The sequence below is a fragment of the Trachinotus anak genome, unplaced genomic scaffold (genome assembly GCF_046630095.1).
Source record: "Trachinotus anak isolate AG129_WGS33_773 ecotype Australia unplaced genomic scaffold, CSIRO_AGI_Tana_v1 ptg000014l, whole genome shotgun sequence".
Lineage (NCBI taxonomy): Eukaryota > Metazoa > Chordata > Actinopteri > Carangiformes > Carangidae > Trachinotus > Trachinotus anak.
Window position 1 is genome coordinate 17260664 of NW_027273865.1, and position 18936 is coordinate 17279599.

Consider the following 18936-nt stretch of genomic DNA (forward strand, 5'->3'; position numbering starts at 1 on the left):
GTCCGGTGAGAACACTATTCCACATCCAGTGATGTCAGAAACCTGGCAAACCAATTGACAGGTCCAAGTAAGGGGTTGTTTAAATATTCCTCTGCACTGCTCCAGCTCAGTGCTATCAGACAGTATACACCTGAGTTAGAAAGACAGTCTGTCACGTAATTTCTGTCTTGGCTATAGTAGTAGGGCACACATGACTTGTGTGAGACAACCTTATGGAACAAGGTTGGAAGGTAAATGTCCTCACTTATTCTCACATTTTCATCTGGTAACCTAGTTGGCACATTTGTCAGGGTTTCTAGTTATAGTTTAGCATATAGAGCATTGGTTAGAAAATTATTATTGATATTTTATATACTGTGTAATGTTGCAACCCTTATTTTTTTTTCTCATGCACCTTTTTATTTGACATTTCTATTTGCATCTTTAGATATTGTGATGAGAAAATCCTAGTTTATGGATTAAAGCAGTCTGATTTTTTGGCAAGTACCATTTGGGTTAATGCCAAAACCTATGGGGATAAAGCCTGCAAAGAGTCAGCACCAGCCAGGCAATCATTGCATTGATTATGGATAGAATCTGGGTGGATGCTGGCAGCAGGGATTGGCAGCAGCATCAGGTGCTGCAGGTAGCAGAGTGGAGGTGTGAGTAAATGAGCTGACAAGGGGGAACACTGATTAGCAATTGTCTCCTATATGGTAAACAAAGGAAGACAGTTTACATGACTGGGTGGTGGGAACGAGGGGGGAGTTGCCTCTTGAATTATATAATGGTGAATCACTTTGCAACCAGAAGAGAACGTGTCTCTTTTACTGATTGAAAAGAATGGGGAGTAGTGCAACGGAACCACAGTAGCCAGCAGATGTAACGTAGAAGAATTTAAAAATGAGGGACTGCGTGGACATAAAATGAAAAAAAATCTTACTGCTGGAACTTTTCTAAAACCTCTCCTACATGTTGTTGCTTTGTTGTAACATTTACATTTCAGTTATTCTTTGATTGATTTATTGAATTAATTAGGTTTATGATATATCTCAATTTTTCATTTGTTTCAGAACTTTAGTTTTTCCGAATGGGAGTCTGGAGATCAATGTAACATCCCTGAAGGATTCGGGAAACTTCACCTGCATTGCCTCCAACGCAGCAGGTGAATCCACTGGAAGGGTGGAGCTAGTTGTCACGGCAATGCCCCATCTCGCAAACAGCACGAGCCGCAGCCGAGACCCATCATCTGAACCTGCCCCTTCTGACATTCTAACCTCCTCTAAGGTTGCACTGCCTAACAACGAGACAAGGGGGGCAGACCGGAGGGTTTCATTGGTGGAACTGAGAGGGAACTCTGCCCTCATACGATGGAGCAGTCAGACTCCTATGTCTGGAGTCAGGATGTTCCAGGTCCAGTACAACAGCTCTGGGGATGACACACTGGTTTACAGGTCTGTGTTTTAATTTGTGTTTGTGACTTCTATGAAGGTTTCAAGACATATTAGTGTGCTGTGTATGGGTTTGTAAGTGTGAGCGTGTGCGTGTGTGCAGTTGTGTGTAAGTTAATTGGTAGACATCAGCCGCTGCTATGAGGATGAGAGCAGATGATAGATGATGTGGAGATTAGCCAGTCATCCAGTTGTAAAAGTCTAATCAACTGAAATGATAAAGACATCTGTAGTGAAGCAGAGCCAGTGTTGAGTTCGCTGAATGCAGGGGAGCCTGGGCAAAACAGTGTGGCTGTTTGATGCTTGTCTGTCAGTTAGCTTTGCATTGCTGTGTTTATGTATTTGTTGTGTAGTTTTACTACTGGTAATTACATTATGGCTCTGTAATTGTGGTACATTTCTATGTTTTGTGGGATTTAACTTGACTAAGTTGCCACAGTCATTTATTTTATCAGATCTGACTCTGGCACTCCTTTGACTATTGGTGACTTTTAAACTGCAACAACCTTTGGTGTAAAAAGTTTAATGTAGAAAGAGGGAAGATCTACTTTAATAGCTTCCTGAAACAAACAGGTAAGTTGATTTGTGTGCACAACATGCTACTGCAGATACAGCAAACTATCACCCCAAGTCTAAACAAAGTGTGAACAAACGTCTATAGAATTTCAATGGCAAGAAGGAGCAGTTCAAGGTATTATGGTAATTCATCTTGATAGCTGGAGCCATAGAATTCTAATAATGTTATCACTGAAATTAGCCTCATTTGATGTGCAGAATTTGAATAGGTAGTAAGGTCACTTTACGGTAAATCATGGTAACTTTGTGACTGTTGTAATTTACAGTGAAAGAGTGTTAGAGTTCTGTGGATCTGTGCATGAGGCTCAGACAACTTAGATTGATGTCCTAATTAGTGCTTTTGACAAATAGTGATGAATCCTTGTGTCATCATAATGTTCATGCCCATAACAGCAGCAGCAGAAAATATTAAATGGCAGACTACTGCAGTCATCTTGCTGGGGAAGACCCATGATTCAAGAGCACCAAATAGTAACAGTATTACTGAGCATTTGACTATGTTTTCATCAAGCAATGTCTCTGTGAAAACACCAGAAGTTGCACTTGGACCAAGTTCAATGCTCCTGCTACTCGTGTGTGTTGTTAGTGTGTTGGTTAGGCCTCTCCTGTGTATGTGGCTGAATGTGTGATGGAGCATTTGCTTCAGTGTAATACAAGTAAATTATTGCAGGTTCTATTTATTTACTTTGATAGAAACAGAGGATGCACTGGGTCACAGTGTGATAGATCTTTAATCCTTTCACTATTTAAAATGATGATTTATGTATGTTTATATTTATGACTGGGGGTGTAAAGCACACCTTTATTGGTTTGAATATTCGATGAGTTTATATGGACACAATCAGATTTGGACTGGAGCCAGGCTGATTTCTACTGCTGCTGGTATTAAAAGTCAGATTTGGCACAATGTGTCTCTCACTTGTTTGGTGTGGTGATGGCTAGGTTCCTCTTCAATATGGGGTGTTTATGTGCATGTCAGTGGGGTAGATTTCTCTTGGCAGTCTTCCTCACTCACTATACTGCATCTTCTTACAGTTGCAGCTAATGTACACTTTGCTGGACTTGTCAGAGAAAAAAAACATGGCTTTGGTCCCACGGAGCACTCTTTTAAATCTTTGTGCTCTTGGGGAATCTTTCATATTCTCTCTCTGCGCAAAACCCAGAGCACTGGCAGCATCATTGACTAGAGCTCTTGGAAAACCTGGGAAAGCCCTGTTTATTTTCAGTTCATGAGGAGTTTTCATTTGTTGAGGAGTTGTCATGGCAACAGGTTGGGAACATCACCTAGATCTTGTTATGAGTGACAGTTGGCCATCACACAGGCTTACTGTGGACTACTCATTTATTTCATTTTTTGCAGAGGTGCAAATGAAATGGCCAAATATATCACTCTGTCTGGTGTGATTACCGGAGAAGATCAAAAATGTATTCACTGCCCTACAGAATGTTCTCATAAGTTATTTTGGCTCCTCTTCGCCTTTTTACTCATGATCAACAGTTTAAATTGCCTTTGGGGAAAAATTATTCTTGAGAAGAAGAACCTTTGATAGAATATGTCAAATAAATCCAGCTGACAGGAGAATCATACAATTCCTTTTACTCTGATCAAATGCAACACTTGTGAGATATGGAAATGGGGGTCTGTACTGAAAAGTGATTATGGTGTTATTTCTAAGCGAGAGAGGACACTTGTTTATTCAGACAGTTCAACTAACTGTGGGAGACAAGCAGCTTCTTACAATTCTAAGCATGGCAACCGTTGTTCTGCATAGCAACCGTCCAACTGCACCTGCTCGCTCAAGGTTGGATGCAATTAGTGGGCACAGTGGCCATGCAGGTACAAAATGCACTACTTACTGGTCAGGTGGAGATATGTGTAGGTTTGTGTGGGTTATTGTGAACCTTTTGTTGAGCTTCACGTCATCAAACAGATTGCGTGGATGTTTACAAATCAAATTAAACTGTGTATCTCAGATCTGAATTGGACTCCTGGCCCAGAGCTTTCTCCAACAATTAATGAAAGACAAAAATGATGCATGCAGGTATTCCACCGCCTCTGTATCTAACGTAGTAGCTGCGTCTGAAGTAGCTGCTCAATTTCATCTTGTAGTAGTGAAACTCACTTGTTGTTACCACTGTAAAAGTTTGCTGTCATATCAAACAGGACTGAAATCTGAAGGATTACACCTTTAAAGTTTGAGATTTAAAAAAAAGAAAACAAAAAAGAAGGCATAAAACACTATTTCACAAATATATATTGACAATATTGAATATATGACTATTTTAGTGCAGCCACTGAATAACAAAAGGAGAGAAGCATTTGAAATAAGACAAACTCAGAAATGCTCATTTACATTGAAGGCCTTTCATTCATGATAATTTATTATTATTATTATTATTATTATTATTATTTGCATAATGGAAACACATATCATGTTGGTTATTTATTACTGCTTACCATTTCAAAGAAAATATATACATGTGCCTACATATTTGAAAAACAAAAAGGGATTGTGAGATTATCCAGAATGTATCGTCATAGCACCAGTTCTGCTGCAAGTAAAAGAAAAACCAGCCCTGAGTGTGTCTGTGTGGATGTGTGCACAGCCCCTCTCCTCTGTCTTTCTTCAGTCAATGTCCATTAGGAGGGGTGAGGCACAACGCCACAAAGAAAGAAGGGGAGGGGGAGTCCTGAGGAGCAGAATAGACAGGAAACGGGGAAAGCCAAAACAAAATATCATTGCCTAAATGATGGATTATTTGAGCTTCACAAATTAATTTTCTAGCTGTTACATGTGCTTTGTCAAACAGCGTATATTGAAAACGGATCCATATCACACTTTGTGAAACTTAATCAATGAGCACTGATGATGCTCTTCCATGTTTGAGTAGTTGCTGTCGTTACACCGGACAATAGCTGTAGGATGGATGTGGGACTGAGAAGGTTTTCTGTGGCTACTAATACATCAAGTGGTCAGCATTGCTTTAGATATATTGAGGCAGCTCTTTGACAAGTGAATTTATTGGACAATCATCATTTTGAACACACAAAGCAAAGGATACCCCTGTTTAATTTTTTTAAAATGTAGTTATATAATATTACTAAAGATTTAGTTATTATTAATCTGTATTTTGTCACACAATATTTAAATCGTAACAGAAAATGTAATTGATTTCCTGGTACTTGAGGCACACAGAATACATTGTACATTTACTGCATAATAATTAAAAAATCATTGTTTCATTTTTTCCCCACTGAGTAAATTACTACAGCCAAAGCATCCAGATAAAAGCATCTTGTAATCTATCCACTGCTGTTGTTATCTAGGAACACGTCCACCTTAGAAGATCGCCAGTACAGAGACTTTCTGAGGAGTTCTAAGCATAAAGAGGGCTCTCTGACATGGTCTCAAACCCCCTGCCTACTTACGATCAATGCATTATACCACCAAGTGTGTGTGAGTGTGTATGCATGTGCATTCGTGTGTGAAATCACTGCTTGGCAGTGTATTAGTTAACCCTGCGTCTGAGACATGCTCTTCAAAGCTCCCTGTATAATCTAATCAATGTCAATTCAAGTGTGTGTCTGTGTGCACATGTGATGAGTGTTTATGTGTGTGCACACTGAACCAGCTGGCAGCTGCGTATTAGCCAAAAACTCAGTTTCAGTGCCATCAGAGGCATCAGACCTCCTCTGAGTGTCTCTAAGTGTCGATGTCCATGTGTGTGTTTGTAGTCCAGGTATTACTTGTGTTGTGGGGACCTAAATCTGTTTACACAGTCACATCATGGTGACTTGTCTTCCTTATGGGGACAAAAAGCAACTCCATATAATGTAATTCATTCAACTGCAAGGCGAAGACATGTTTTAAGGTTAGGATAAGGTTAGGTTTAGGTTAAGATAAGGTTAAGGGTTAAAGTTAAGCAGGTAGTAGTTATGGTTGAGGTTAGAGTAAGTCTCCAGGAAGTGAATGTAATTCAATGTCATGTCCTCTGATGTCATGGAGACATGCTTCAAACACCATCTTAAAACTCCCTATGGACTTTCTAATCATGGCCTGTATGGTATAATTAATTCTTTTCTACTTTTGGACATCACTTATACAAATAATAGAAAAGTGTGTGTGTGTGTGTGTGTGTGTGTGTGTGTGTGTACTGTATAAGCACGTTGACTTGCGCTGCTCGTGAGCTTTCGGGTCAAGCGACAATTGTGTATTCAACATAATGATCTGTGATCAGTCGGAGGTTAAGCAGACTCAATAGCTTAGATTCCTCTGCAGGCCTAACCAAAGACAACACATTATCCAGACAAACACACTGGTATTAGCTTGGTTTGCATTCTATACTTGTACCTATATCTGCCTGAAACTATGCTTATCATGTCAGTATGATTCATAGGTTCCTGTCAGAGAGACCTGAGATGATGTATCACTGGTTGTTGATATGTGGCCATTGTATGGTTCCCCCACCCCCCACCACTTTTTCAATAAGTCTGCAGTACATTTTCCCTCTCTGTCTGTCTTTGACAACATTGAATCAGTGTTTGAAAAAGACAGCTGCATTTCCTACTGAGAGTGACTCTATATGTGTTGTACGTGTGACACAGGACCGAATGAAAAGAGTACTGTGCATGTGAACAGGTAAATGGAGTCAGTCTTCATCACCAGTCTTGCTATTGCCACGAGTGATGCCTGTAGCCATGGTAATGCTTAGTAAAGACCAAAGATGGCATCTTCTGCAGCTTTAGAAACTCTCACATGACCAACTTAAAAAAAGTAAGAGCTGAAAGTTTACTGTTTGTGGAGTTTGCTGAAGTACAAATGTAATGTGAATGCAGCATGTGACTGCTTACTTCTTGTGTACTGTGACTTGAATGGATATCCAAGGTCTGAGTCAGAGTTACAATCAAAATGCAAACTTGACAAGCTATTGGATGTGGTCAGCTCAACATTTTGCAGCCAGAGCTGGAACACAGAGTTGATCTCTGCAGGTCAGATAATAACAAGAATATCAAACTTTAATTTACAATATTAATGAAACAAGTTTAATTTTATGGAAACAATGGAAATAATCTCATCATATTTACAGATATTTTGTTTGAAGGTGCATTTAGAGTACTTTAACCTGCTGTCATCAATGCAAAGCACTGTCATACATGTATTAAACACACACTCACACACATTAATAGTTCCTTTAAAGAGATATCTTTTCAAAATGTACTTTTAAGCAACTTGGATTTGTCTCTAGATTCACACTGCATCTTCACCTGTCTGGGTCAGGTGTGTGCATGTGTGTTTCGTTGTGTCTTTGTGTAAGTGATTTAAATAATTTTATTCACGTCACATTTTACTCACCATGCAAGGGCAGAAACAGGTCAATGTGAACCATTTTCAGTTGTACAGAAACACATCCACGTATACACCTACACCCACAAAAATGCGCAAAATGCAGACACCAACCCAGACGGGAGCCCAGCTGCCTGTGTCCTAACTCTCTTCTCTGTCTCTCTACCTTTTTCTGTGTTGCCTGCATGGTGAGTGGTTCTTTGAATAATAGACTTACAGACACATAAAATCTCTGCAGGCCGGGAGACTCAGGATACAGTGTATGGAAACATGCATTAATAACAATTAGATGTATTCTCATGCCCGTTTAGCGGGTCTTTACTTAAATGCTGTGCACATTATGTGACATTAGCAAACATAAATGTACTCTTTGTCATCATTACGTGGATGATGACAAGCTTTGCCACTTATTATTTGTCATTCTCAATCATTAGACCTGTTGTAGTTGTGATGGGTAGAGCTAGTTTTCCTCACAGTGAGGTAACAAATGGGTAAAAGGAAAAAAAAAGTATTGTCTCTTTTAAATCCTCTGAAATACCCTCCAATCACTTTGGAAGGAATATAACAGACATTATACATTCACCATTGAATTCTAAAACCCATCAGAGTACTTGGTGCGATATTAATAGTGGACTGTCAAGCATCATTAAACTGAAATATGAATGAACTGAAGCCAGTGCACGAGCAGTGTGTCTGTGAGTGTGCACATGTGTGTTGGCGGGTGGTAAAAGTGTGTCAGGGGTTAATAGCGTTGGAGCAGGTGGTGGGAGCATCTGGAGCAAAGCTGGGGGGCCGAGGTGTGCCTACATGTGGGATAGGGGACAGGGAGAGAATGAGAGAGAGAGACAGTTTGTTTGTGTGTGTGTGTAAGCAGGTGGTTGCATGCAGCTTACATATATGTTTTGGTTTTTTTTGACATGTACAGTATATGAAGCACAAACAAGCTTTTTCATGTGTGATGTGCATCTGTCCATATTGACAGTTTAATGTGGTGGGGATTTCAGTTGACAGGCTCTAAAAAACATGCTAATTATGGCATTTTTTAAAATGAATTTCACAACTTCACAATTTAGTTTATCAAAGATTTTATCTGTTTTCTGGTGACACGTTAAGACAGGATGTTCACTAGGGACACCACCAAATCCACACTTTTTGACTTACAAAAACAGCTGTACTGTTTGTCAGGAGCCGAATTCAGCCTATTTTTACCTGGTAACATTTTTAGACTCCCTTTGCTCAGTTGAATATATTATATTTAGATAATACTGCAATTAAACTGCAATTAAAAAAAGCTTTTGCTTCAGCTGAAAATGTGTCCTCGTGATCAAAAGATGTACAATCAATCAATCAATCAATGTACACAATTGCACTCTGCTGGGGCTAGCACAGTTCAACAAGTTACCACCACCAAAGGGCCAAATTTTTACAATGTATTATTTATTTAACTACTTTAAGTGTAATGTACCTTTAAATGTATTTATTATGACGTTCAGATGCACCATTTGTCAATTTGAAATTATTGGTAAATCATTTCACGGCCCTAAAAACAGAGAGGATGATAAACCATTGCTTTTTGCCACAGTGTTTGGCAGCAGGCTGCATTAATAACATTTACTCTGGACACAGTAAATATTTTGAGTAATTTAGAGAGTTTCAGCTTTTGATTCTTCAGCTAGAACCTCGCACTAAAATGTAGCTACTGTTCTTTAGAGGCTGTTATGGCGGCTCACATGCTCATACAAACATGCAGAAGAAGGTTTGATGTAAGGCATTTTAAAATGTGTACAACATGATGTTCACAACACCAAAGAGAAGATATTCAGGCTTATATACAATATATATTCTCACACACACGCATTCATGTACGCTCGTGTGCACATCCCCACATCCGCTGGTGGATATGACTAGTCGGTTGGCTGTAGGTCATTGTCATTTAATTGAATGATTCACTGCATACGTACTAATGAGCTTAAATGGCCTAATGACAAATGACTTGTCCGCACACGCACACACGTGCACAGACACGCACACCCACACCCTTGTATTGCTGGTACCAGATGTATTTGTGCCAATTAAATGCAGAACTAATGAGTCAGATCAGAGAGGTGAAGTTCAAAGACACTGAAGACATGGTCTATTTAGTCATCTCTCTTTCACGTCTGCAGTCTCGTTCTCTTTCGTCACATAGCTTCTTCCAAGTCTATTTCTCGTACCCCATTTTATATTATGTTTCTTTTTTTATTCCCTTTTCCTTGTGCCACTTTCCTCACGTCTCAGTTTTCCCTCTCTCTGTCCCTGTTTTGTTTTTTGCTGCCTCATTCCAACTCTCTGACTCCTTCCACATTCTTACTTCCTGTTCTTCTGCCCTCTCTTATACGTCCTTTTGCTTTACTGTTCGTCCTTATCCTTATCTTTCCTTGCCTTGTTGTTCATTGTCTTCCTTGTCTTCCTTGTCTTTGTATTCATTTACTTGTGGTTTTACCCCCACCACACACACACCCAAGGTTTTTCCCTCCCTCCATCTCTTCCTTGCTCTCCCTGCCTTTCCTCTCCTCCACCGGATATTTTGCAGAGCTCAGCAGAACGCTGTCGGCTGTCCAACCCTAATCCCCTTGTTTGGCGTCATGTTGCCGTTTTCATCATCATCCCAAATCGATGTTTAATTATCCCCCCTCCCACCCTCAACCACCACCACCCCCCACACTCCCCACCCAAATAACCCCTCCAGTACCCTGCTCTTCCCCTTGACATCCATCCGTCCAACGACCTAGCCTTCAGATCTTCATGGATCGAGGGAGGGGTAATTAAAAAGACATGACACACAGTGTGAGAAAGAGAGAGTGAGGGAAAGGGAGAGGGAAAAAAGTAGAAAATGAGAGGAGAAAAAGGCGCAAAGGAAGAGGGGAGGCAGTGGCATAGAGGAGGAGGAGACTGGGCGGTAGGAGGGGAGGAGCAGAGAAAGTGAAGAGGATGAGAGAAAAAGGGAAGAGGGGCTCAGGATGGTAAGTAGAGATAAGAGAAGAGAGCTTGCATCCTAGAACAGTCAATGAAATATGAGTAAACAAACTCTTTATTAGTGATTGAGTTTCCACCATGTGCTTACACAAGGTTAATATTCAAGCTATGTTTTATGTATGTTTTAAGCTGCAAAGGACTCAGACTTCCAGCAGCATTTGAGAGGCTATGACATTTTAACAAAGTTCATAATGTAGAACATCAACATTTTGTTCATTTTTGGCTGGACCGCAATAGCAGAGCGAGCACTATAAACGCAGATGTCCATGACTGATTGACAGAGTGAATGACAGGGTTGAGCGATCACTGGTAATTTGCTAGATTTAGACACTTTTTTATAGATTTTTGTCAAAAAAGATGCAAGAGTTGTCATCAGGTGCAAGTTTTTTTTGTTTGTTTGTTTTTTTCAGGTGGCTAGGTGCATTTGTCAAAAATGCACCTAGCGACAAATCTATCAACATTTTCGACAAACCTTAGCTATTTTCCATAGAACAGAGTCGCCACTCCTGCCTCTGTTCAGTGAGTTGCAGAGAGGCGGAGGTTGAGAGATGGAGGCTATGCACTGTGTGGGAGACAAAATAAGACGGATATTCTGTCCCTTCTAACTTTCTCTCTGAGTGATCATTTTACAATTAATATAGCTGAGATCACAGCACAATCTTTGTCTTTAATTTATGTGTTTCGTAAATTTTTCAGATGATGCTGTGGTTACGAAATCAGGATTTTTTTCAGTTGAGAGCAGCAGCTTTAAAATGCTTGGAAGTGACATCTGGTTAACGTGTAGGCTTATGGGCCACGTTTCAGTCACTATTTCAAACAAAAAGAACATGTAAATGAGAAAAGCTTTATTGGGAGTTCAACTGTATTAAAATACTGTAGATGTGAGCGCAGAGAGTAGGAGAGAAGCAAACAGATCCAAATGTGACACAATGTCAGTTATCACAATGGTTCCAACAGTTTTCAACTATGTCCTTAATTTAAGCCATAAGTCCAGCCATATACTATGATTTGACCTAGTTGTGTTTTTAATCATTAAGACTCTTCCACATCCTTCCGTTATTATAGGGAAGTTTTCAGGTCATCTAAAATGATTATTCAGATAAACAGAAAGTAGGGTTAGGACTTAACACATGCACAGAAAGTCATTTGTGTGTTCTCAAGGCCCTGATGAAGATGTGATTTGAGGGCTGTGCATGAATGAAGTGACCAAAACTATGCTGATATTTGAAAACTCCAGCTGTTGGCTGACAAACTGCACATTGTTGTTGTGAGTAAGAAAACAACTGGATGAAATATTTACTTCCCACATTAGGTCTGTGTGGAGGTCCCCTCTTTGTCATTGGAGTTTCCTCCTACAGGTTAAACATGCTCATGCAGGTCAGCTGAATTGGAAAAGCTAAGTTGCTCTTTTACTCTTTTGTTTATGTGAAAATAAATGAATAGCTGAAAATTAATGAAAAAAAATATATACACAAGCTGACTATTTTCTTCAAAGTAATTTGCCACCTAGACTAAAAAACGCCTGAGCATATCAAGACAAGGATCAATAGTAAACAAGACAAGTCTAACTAATTCCAATCAGTGAAATCCAATCGGATATATTGAATGTATTGCAGTCCAATTTAGTTCAGCACTAAGCCAGGATGGGATTAACAAAGTATTAAGCTTTTTTGTCCTTGTCCTATTTGTTAATGCTCTGTAACCCACTTGGGTAATGCATGTGCATACAAAATGTACACATGCAGAACTGAAACTGAAGTTCCATTATTATTATTATTGAGTTACTTTTTTTCCCCTCTTGGGGTGTTACCTTCCACTCCTCATCCTGCCGGAAGTCTTATCCTGTTATCCTTCATCCACTGGGCTGGGGTGAGGGTTAAGGTTAAGGATTATTAGTGGTTATGTTAAGGATTAGGGACAGAATCCAGGGAATTAGTGGCAAATCAATCCAATGTCATCAAAAATGTAATCAAAATTGATTAAGGAGATGCCACTACTTGTTACTGGTATTGGTATTTGTTCAATTTTCTACAGCAAGAAAAACATAGGCAGAAAGAACAAATAAACAGCCTTGGTTAAATAAAAGAAAGGGACACAGTACTGCTCCACTTCAGTGTGAGCTACATGAAAGCAGCAGATAAAATTCTAGTCTGAAAAACATTCCTTACATTTCTACATCCTTAATAACACCCAGACAAACTTGAAAATTGTATGTTAAGAGGAAGAACTTTGATCCCAAGCCACCAGCAGTGCCCCCCACACCAGATCACCAGATTGACGCTGAGCATTTATGGCGTGAGGAAAAAAAAAATCAATTACACAGCTTTAGATATTGTAGAAAATAGACAATAATGAAGTCACAACATGAAAGCTTCCTTTAACCTTGTTTGCCAATTTAAAAGCCTAAATGGTTACTTGTTAATAAATTGTATAAGAAAAAAAAAATCTATTTCTTGTTTTTTCTTTATTAAAATTCCATTTTATTTTATTTTCTTAAAATCCGCATATTTTTACTTGCTAGCTCATAATGTATGTAATCATTCCAACCTTGAACAACCCATCTCCAACCTGTCTAATAAAACTGCCTTTCTCCTGCTACATTACTGAATAAAATCAAGCATTTCACTTCATGCATTAACCCCACTATAATTTAATAGTTTTTTTTAATGCACACGCATGAATGATTGCACTTGTATATAGAACAAGCACATGGCATATGAACCCACAGACTAATGAGAAAGATGTCTGTTTGCAGGTCATGTGAAACATGATTACAGCAGAGGTATTGATGTTATGCTCTGTGGATGTGTTGGATATCAGGGAAAGATCCATTCCTTTCTTGTTGCTAGAGACTTGAAAGACAACACTCTAAGTGCCTCTCTCTTTCTCTCTTTCTTTCTCAGACTTTCTCTTTTCTTCTCTGTCCCTGTCATTCTCTGATCACTGCATTATTCATAACCTCGTCTTCTAACCCCTTTCTGTGGTGTCTTCTATTGTTTCCTTTTGTATCTTATAATCCAAGATTCCCTCTATAAATAAACAGACGCATGCCTCCACACATATATATACAGTGATCCAGCATTATCTTGCATTGGGTGGTATATTTCTGTTTTTCAATCAGTGTACCCTGTTCCACTAATCTGCAGTATTGGCTGTTAGTAGCCATTGTCCGCATTCAGCCTTTGCTTCTCAAATGTTCTTACTCTCTGGCTCTGTTTCTCTCTCATTCAGTCTCTATCCATCTTTATCTCTTGCTTTTTAATCCATTTGACCCCATTAAGATTCCATTGTTGTATGGCTGAACCCCTTAGAGGTTAAGCTGCATTACATATGTATAAGACAGAGTTTGATTTGGATAATTGCTGTGTATTTTACCCTTACATTGTTAGAGCACAGTAGACTTAGTCGTGGACAATAAATAGTCTGACCAAGAGATACCAGGGGCTTGGGGCTTTTTTTTATCTCACTGTGGACAAATCAGTTTATTTAAGACTTAATGCTTGATCTGAGTAATTTCCATGTATTTCAAAGTGGTGAATATGAATTTCAAAATGAAAACTAAATTTCATGCAGGTGGAGTTGGTTTCAAATCCCCTCTTGGTAAAAGGAAATAATAGAACCTAAACAGTGGTCCTCATTTATTCTGTGTAGCATAATACGCCATTGTTGGTAATGTACATATATGTATGTTTGTTTGAGAGACAGCAGAATTGTGCTGTACTTTATAAAAGCCACTGCTGGGATTCAAACCCACGTTCTTTTGTTTTCTACTCAGGCAGTGTACCACACTAAGCCAAAGTTTGGTCAAATCCGCAGGACAGGAGAAATATGTGACCCACAAATGCAAGCCCCCTGTTTTCTCAAGTGTTTTATAGCAGAATTGTCCTTTAAATCACTGATTCCCATACATGGTTAATGGCAGTGAAGTATGTGAATTAGTTTAGAGGAACACCTAGCAGCCTTGATATGAATATTTTATCAGTATATCTACACAATTACTGTACAATATTGCAGGGCACTAATCAGTTATTTATAACATCTGCCTAAGCCAAGAGTACATGGAGATCATAGTTGCCATAGACAATGAATTGTTCTACAGCAGCCTGTATGCTGATGTATTAATAAACTTCAGTGAAAGGTGGTGTTGCTGAGGAGATTTTGCATCGTGTCCTCAATACAAACCTACACATTCATAGTTCGTCACCTGTGATCAGCTGCTCAGTTTCTGATGATATCAGCTCATTCTGCCAGCTTGTCAATTGTTATTAAAACAACTGCACTCAGCCGTTTTGTTGTGGTACTTCACGTTTCATTATCAACGCTTTCCAATCACAAAATTTACCTTTTGCAATCCTCCCACCGTTGTAAAGTTGAATAAGTTGTGATAACTCTAAGATTTATTCTGCCTTTCACAGACTTCAGTCATAATGTTCAAAATGTAGTTTAATATTCTTCCCATAAAATACAGTCATTAAAACAGCGCAGCTACCGCACAGACATAAAGACCTGAAATATCTTCTACAACTCGATGTATTTCAAATAGTTTTGTTTAACTTTTCCATTCCTGTTATTCTGATAATGAACAATATAATCTTGCTGCTCATGTCAAGTCTGCTGCTTGATATTTAGATGTGACTGTTGAGCTGTGTTCCCACAAACATCATCTCTCTTCGATTCAAATGACATCTGGCAGGCAAATATAGCTTTCAGTGTAGTGTTCTTTGATCCTCCTTTGCATAAACATTTTTTAAGCATTTGGCTGAAGCTCTCATCCGGAGTGACTTACAATAACTTCAAAGACATGCATACATTCGTTTTCATTTAACTTTTATTCATTCATTTTCATGTTATTGAGATGCAAGGCAGAAAGGGGGGAAATAGGGCAGAGGGAAGAGTGAGAAGGAAGGAGGAGGAAGAACAAGATGCTGGAAACGTGGGAGGAGTTTCGGGTTAGAGTTGAGGACAGATGAAAGAGAAGAGAGGAGAGGTGGGTAGGGAGAGTGAGGGAGAGAAGAATGACTGGGGGAAAACAAAAAGAAAACAGTGAAGGAGTATGGAAGGGCAAGGAGCAAGATGAAAAGAGGAGGAGAGAGTGTGGGGAGATGGGTAAAGGGGATAAGAAAGGTGGAAGGAGAATGAAAGATAAAAGTAAGATGAAATAAAAGTGGGAGGGTGGAGGGAGGGAAAGGTGCCTCATTAGGAGTTAGTACCATGGCTCACCTCCACACACAAGACCCGCTGTCAGGGGTCCTACTGAACGTGCTTAAACCCAACCGAGTCACAGAGATCCTGAACCGCCATCTCTTATTTATAAAGACTCAGAGGAAGGTGGAACAAAGGCAGATGCATAACTGATGTCAAAACAAAGCTGTGCACATGGACACACAGTTCTACACACACCAAGAGTTTCAATGAAATTTAGAGGACAGATACCTGGACAGAGAGTTGCCAGTAAGAAACAATGAAAGGTGAATCAGTGGCAAGTTGTTGAGTTTTTACTCCCCTCCAGCACTAAGCTTTAAGTGTATCTCAGTGGTGTCTGTGTACCACTGTCTTTTCTTTCTGCAGGACTGCAGGATATGTGGTGATGTAAGACTTTGTCTAGGATTAGTGTCAGGAAAATGAATAATAAAAAAAACACTCTTGTTGAAATGAAGGAAGAATAAGTCTGCATGTTTGGAAACAAAGGTGTTACAATGCACTTCTGGGTGACCACCACTATCACAGAGCTGTCTTGCTGAGTTTGGAAAGATGCCCAGACGATGGGCTGTCTGGGGCTGTAACAACTTCTTTGTGCCTGAAATATGTTGGGTTTGTTTTGTGTTTCTTTGGAGATAACAGCACGAAAACACTCGCTGCCAAGTTAGGGTCAGAGCCGGCTATCCCAAAGATGGATAAGTGACTGTGAGCCAGCTGAGCATAGTGCAGATGAAAGTAAAGTACCGATTATTATTTTCAAATTATTCAGTCTGATTGGAATGCATTGTTGTGTATAGAACAGTGACAAATATAAGTATGATAACCTACAACCAACAATTCCTCCAAATTAAACAACAAAATATGTTGATTGTCCATGCCCTCCAGAACAAAATATAGAAGTGCTTTCTGATATGGCGCTACATTGGCGCCATCATTTGTCCGTGCTTCCAAAATACTCAAAGAAAAGAAGAAGAAATCTTTTTTTAACATGTGATAAACACTATGATTGAGGTTTAGTTAGCTTTAAGCACAGAAATGACTTAGTTAGACTTAAGGAAAGATTGTGACTTTAAATACTTTATTAAGGTTTAGGGACTTTGTTGTTATGGTGACAATAATAAATATGAGGCCTATTATTTATTTATTATTAATGGAATGACCACTGATATTCCTAAACAGACTTGGTTTTATAACAGTGTCACTTTACTTCCTCTTTTGCTCCAATTATTATTTCTAAAAAAAAAAAAAAAAAACACAGGTGAGAACTTTTAGCTGTTGTGATGTTCATCCAACAACCTGTGGCATTTGTTCACAAACGCGCAATTAAAACATTAGAAAATACAAGCGTATTGAATAATTTACAAGCTACAAAGATGGCATGACAGGGTGGCCCCTTAAATGTTTTAACTTCTATTTGTTTTAGGCAGATTGTCTTTTACCATATTATTGTGTTTAGCAGCTGTTCATGAATAAAGATCCTTATTATTAGTAGCCTCTGGGTTTAAAAGTAGATCTTTGGTCCTCCTGAGAGGTGTTTGTGCTAAAAGATCAGACAGTCTTCATGTAAGAGGCTGGCCGATTTTGATTGCGCTGTTTCAAAGCTAAACGTTTTATTTCTCTCTCGTGTCCTGAGCTAATGGCCTCACATAGGCACTGAGCAATCACTATTAACTGCAAAACAGCGTCCCATCACTGCTAATAGGCTGATGTCTCAGTACCAGTCTCTTATAATTGGGTGAGTTTGTTATACTCTGCCAAGGTGTGTGTTGCATATGTATTTGTGAGTGTGCACATATAAACTCAAGCATGTTTGTGTGTGGGATCTGTCACTTACCACTGAGGCTGGTAATAATTATTTCTCTCTCCCTGCCCGTCATGCTCCAGCCCTGTTTTCTCTGTCTTTTTCTATTTGTTCTTCTTCTTTCTTGCTCTGTCACAGATTCTCTTTTTGCCCGTAACTCTCTCTACCACCTCCTCTCTCATCTGTCTCAGGTGCCCGCCTCTTTGCTTTTACTCAGCAGGAAGCTACAGTAATGACCATTAGATAATCGCCACACACACACACACTCGCACAGTTATATGACTGAGACTTCAACTGACACACACACTGTCACAGAGGCACACATGGAAAGGTGTGAGTACTTGTTATGAGGTACATAAACAAGGAGATGGAGAGAGCAAGGACGGAGAAGAGGTGAGAGTGGGCTCGACGGAGAGAGGCATTAAAATCTGCAGGAGGGAATAATCACGACCTGCTAACTCTTGCTGCACTGCCTGTGCTCATAATTTTCATGTCTGAATATGTGTGTGTGTGTGTGTGTGTGTGTGTGTGTGTGTTCGTGTACATTTCTGCGGCGGTGTGTGCTGTATACAGAACAGCATGCGGCCAAATAATGGCTGATCTAACTCAGTCTGTGAGTGTTCATGCACAGGTGCCTGTTTATGTGAGTGTGCATATGATGAAGTATTTATTAATAATGTTAAGGCTGGTTATCACATGTGAGTGTGTGCGCTGTTTTCAGTATGTGTGTGTTTGAGGGTCGTCTGAGTCGTCTGGGAGGATACGTGCTGATCTAATAGTGTGTGTGCATTTGCTGACACTGCATTTGCATAAGCCAAGTAGATCATTTGCAAAGACCGCATGCGTGCGGGTGTAAACATGTTACCAAGCTGCTCCCATCAGTGCAGAACATCAGTATTAATATTTTTTTTTCCTGCTTGAAATGTTCAGCCAGCCAGAGTCGCCTTGTCTCCTTCATTTTTAACATTACACTCTTTGTGCACTTTAACTGTATGCCTGTTTGCCTATTCTTTCTGTTTCTCTGTGCAGCCTCTTTTCTGTCCTTATGCATCTCTCTCTCTCTCTCTGTCTCTCTCTGTCTCTCTCTCTCTCTCTCTCTCTCTCTCTCTCTCTCTTGCATACTTACAGGAAGCTAATGCCTCTGAATTCATTATGTTTTAATGCATGCATTGCAAATCAGGGCAAGAGTGGATAATCCATAAAAACTCAAATGAGAACTTCATATTTTCTCAGTTTGGGGTTCTATTGCATTTTACAGTAACAGCAAAGCAGCTGATACAAGCCACTGTCAGTCCTTATGTCCCGAAAAGTTGTGTATGTGCTTTTGCAGGCGACAGCTATACAGCCTGCAGCCTGCAGCCTGATTGTGGTTTTAGGTTTTGCAGACTAATCTTGAGTGAGAAAATTCAGGTCCTTAGTTTATCACGACTTAGACTATGTGGTTATCTAAACAGACTATGGATTGAATTTTGAGTGGGCTTTCCAGGACCTTAGGTCACGGACCTTATTCAGCACATAAGGGACAATACTTTCAATTAAAAGTGTGAAAACAAAACATCAAAGGTTTTGG

At 39.5% G+C, this 18936-nt stretch overlaps 1 protein-coding gene across 2 annotated transcripts in view; it reads left to right on the top strand.

The window, feature by feature from the left end:
• The window catches only part of LOC139631550 (leucine-rich repeat and fibronectin type III domain-containing protein 1-like protein), a 166353-nt gene that overhangs the window by 95475 nt on the left and 51942 nt on the right, over positions 1–18936 (top strand). For both annotated transcript variants that reach the window (XM_071495789.1, XM_071495790.1), the window contains exon 8: positions 1053–1433. In XM_071495789.1, coding sequence (XP_071351890.1) covers positions 1053–1433 — 381 coding nt within the window. The remainder of the gene's footprint in view (positions 1–1052; positions 1434–18936) is intronic.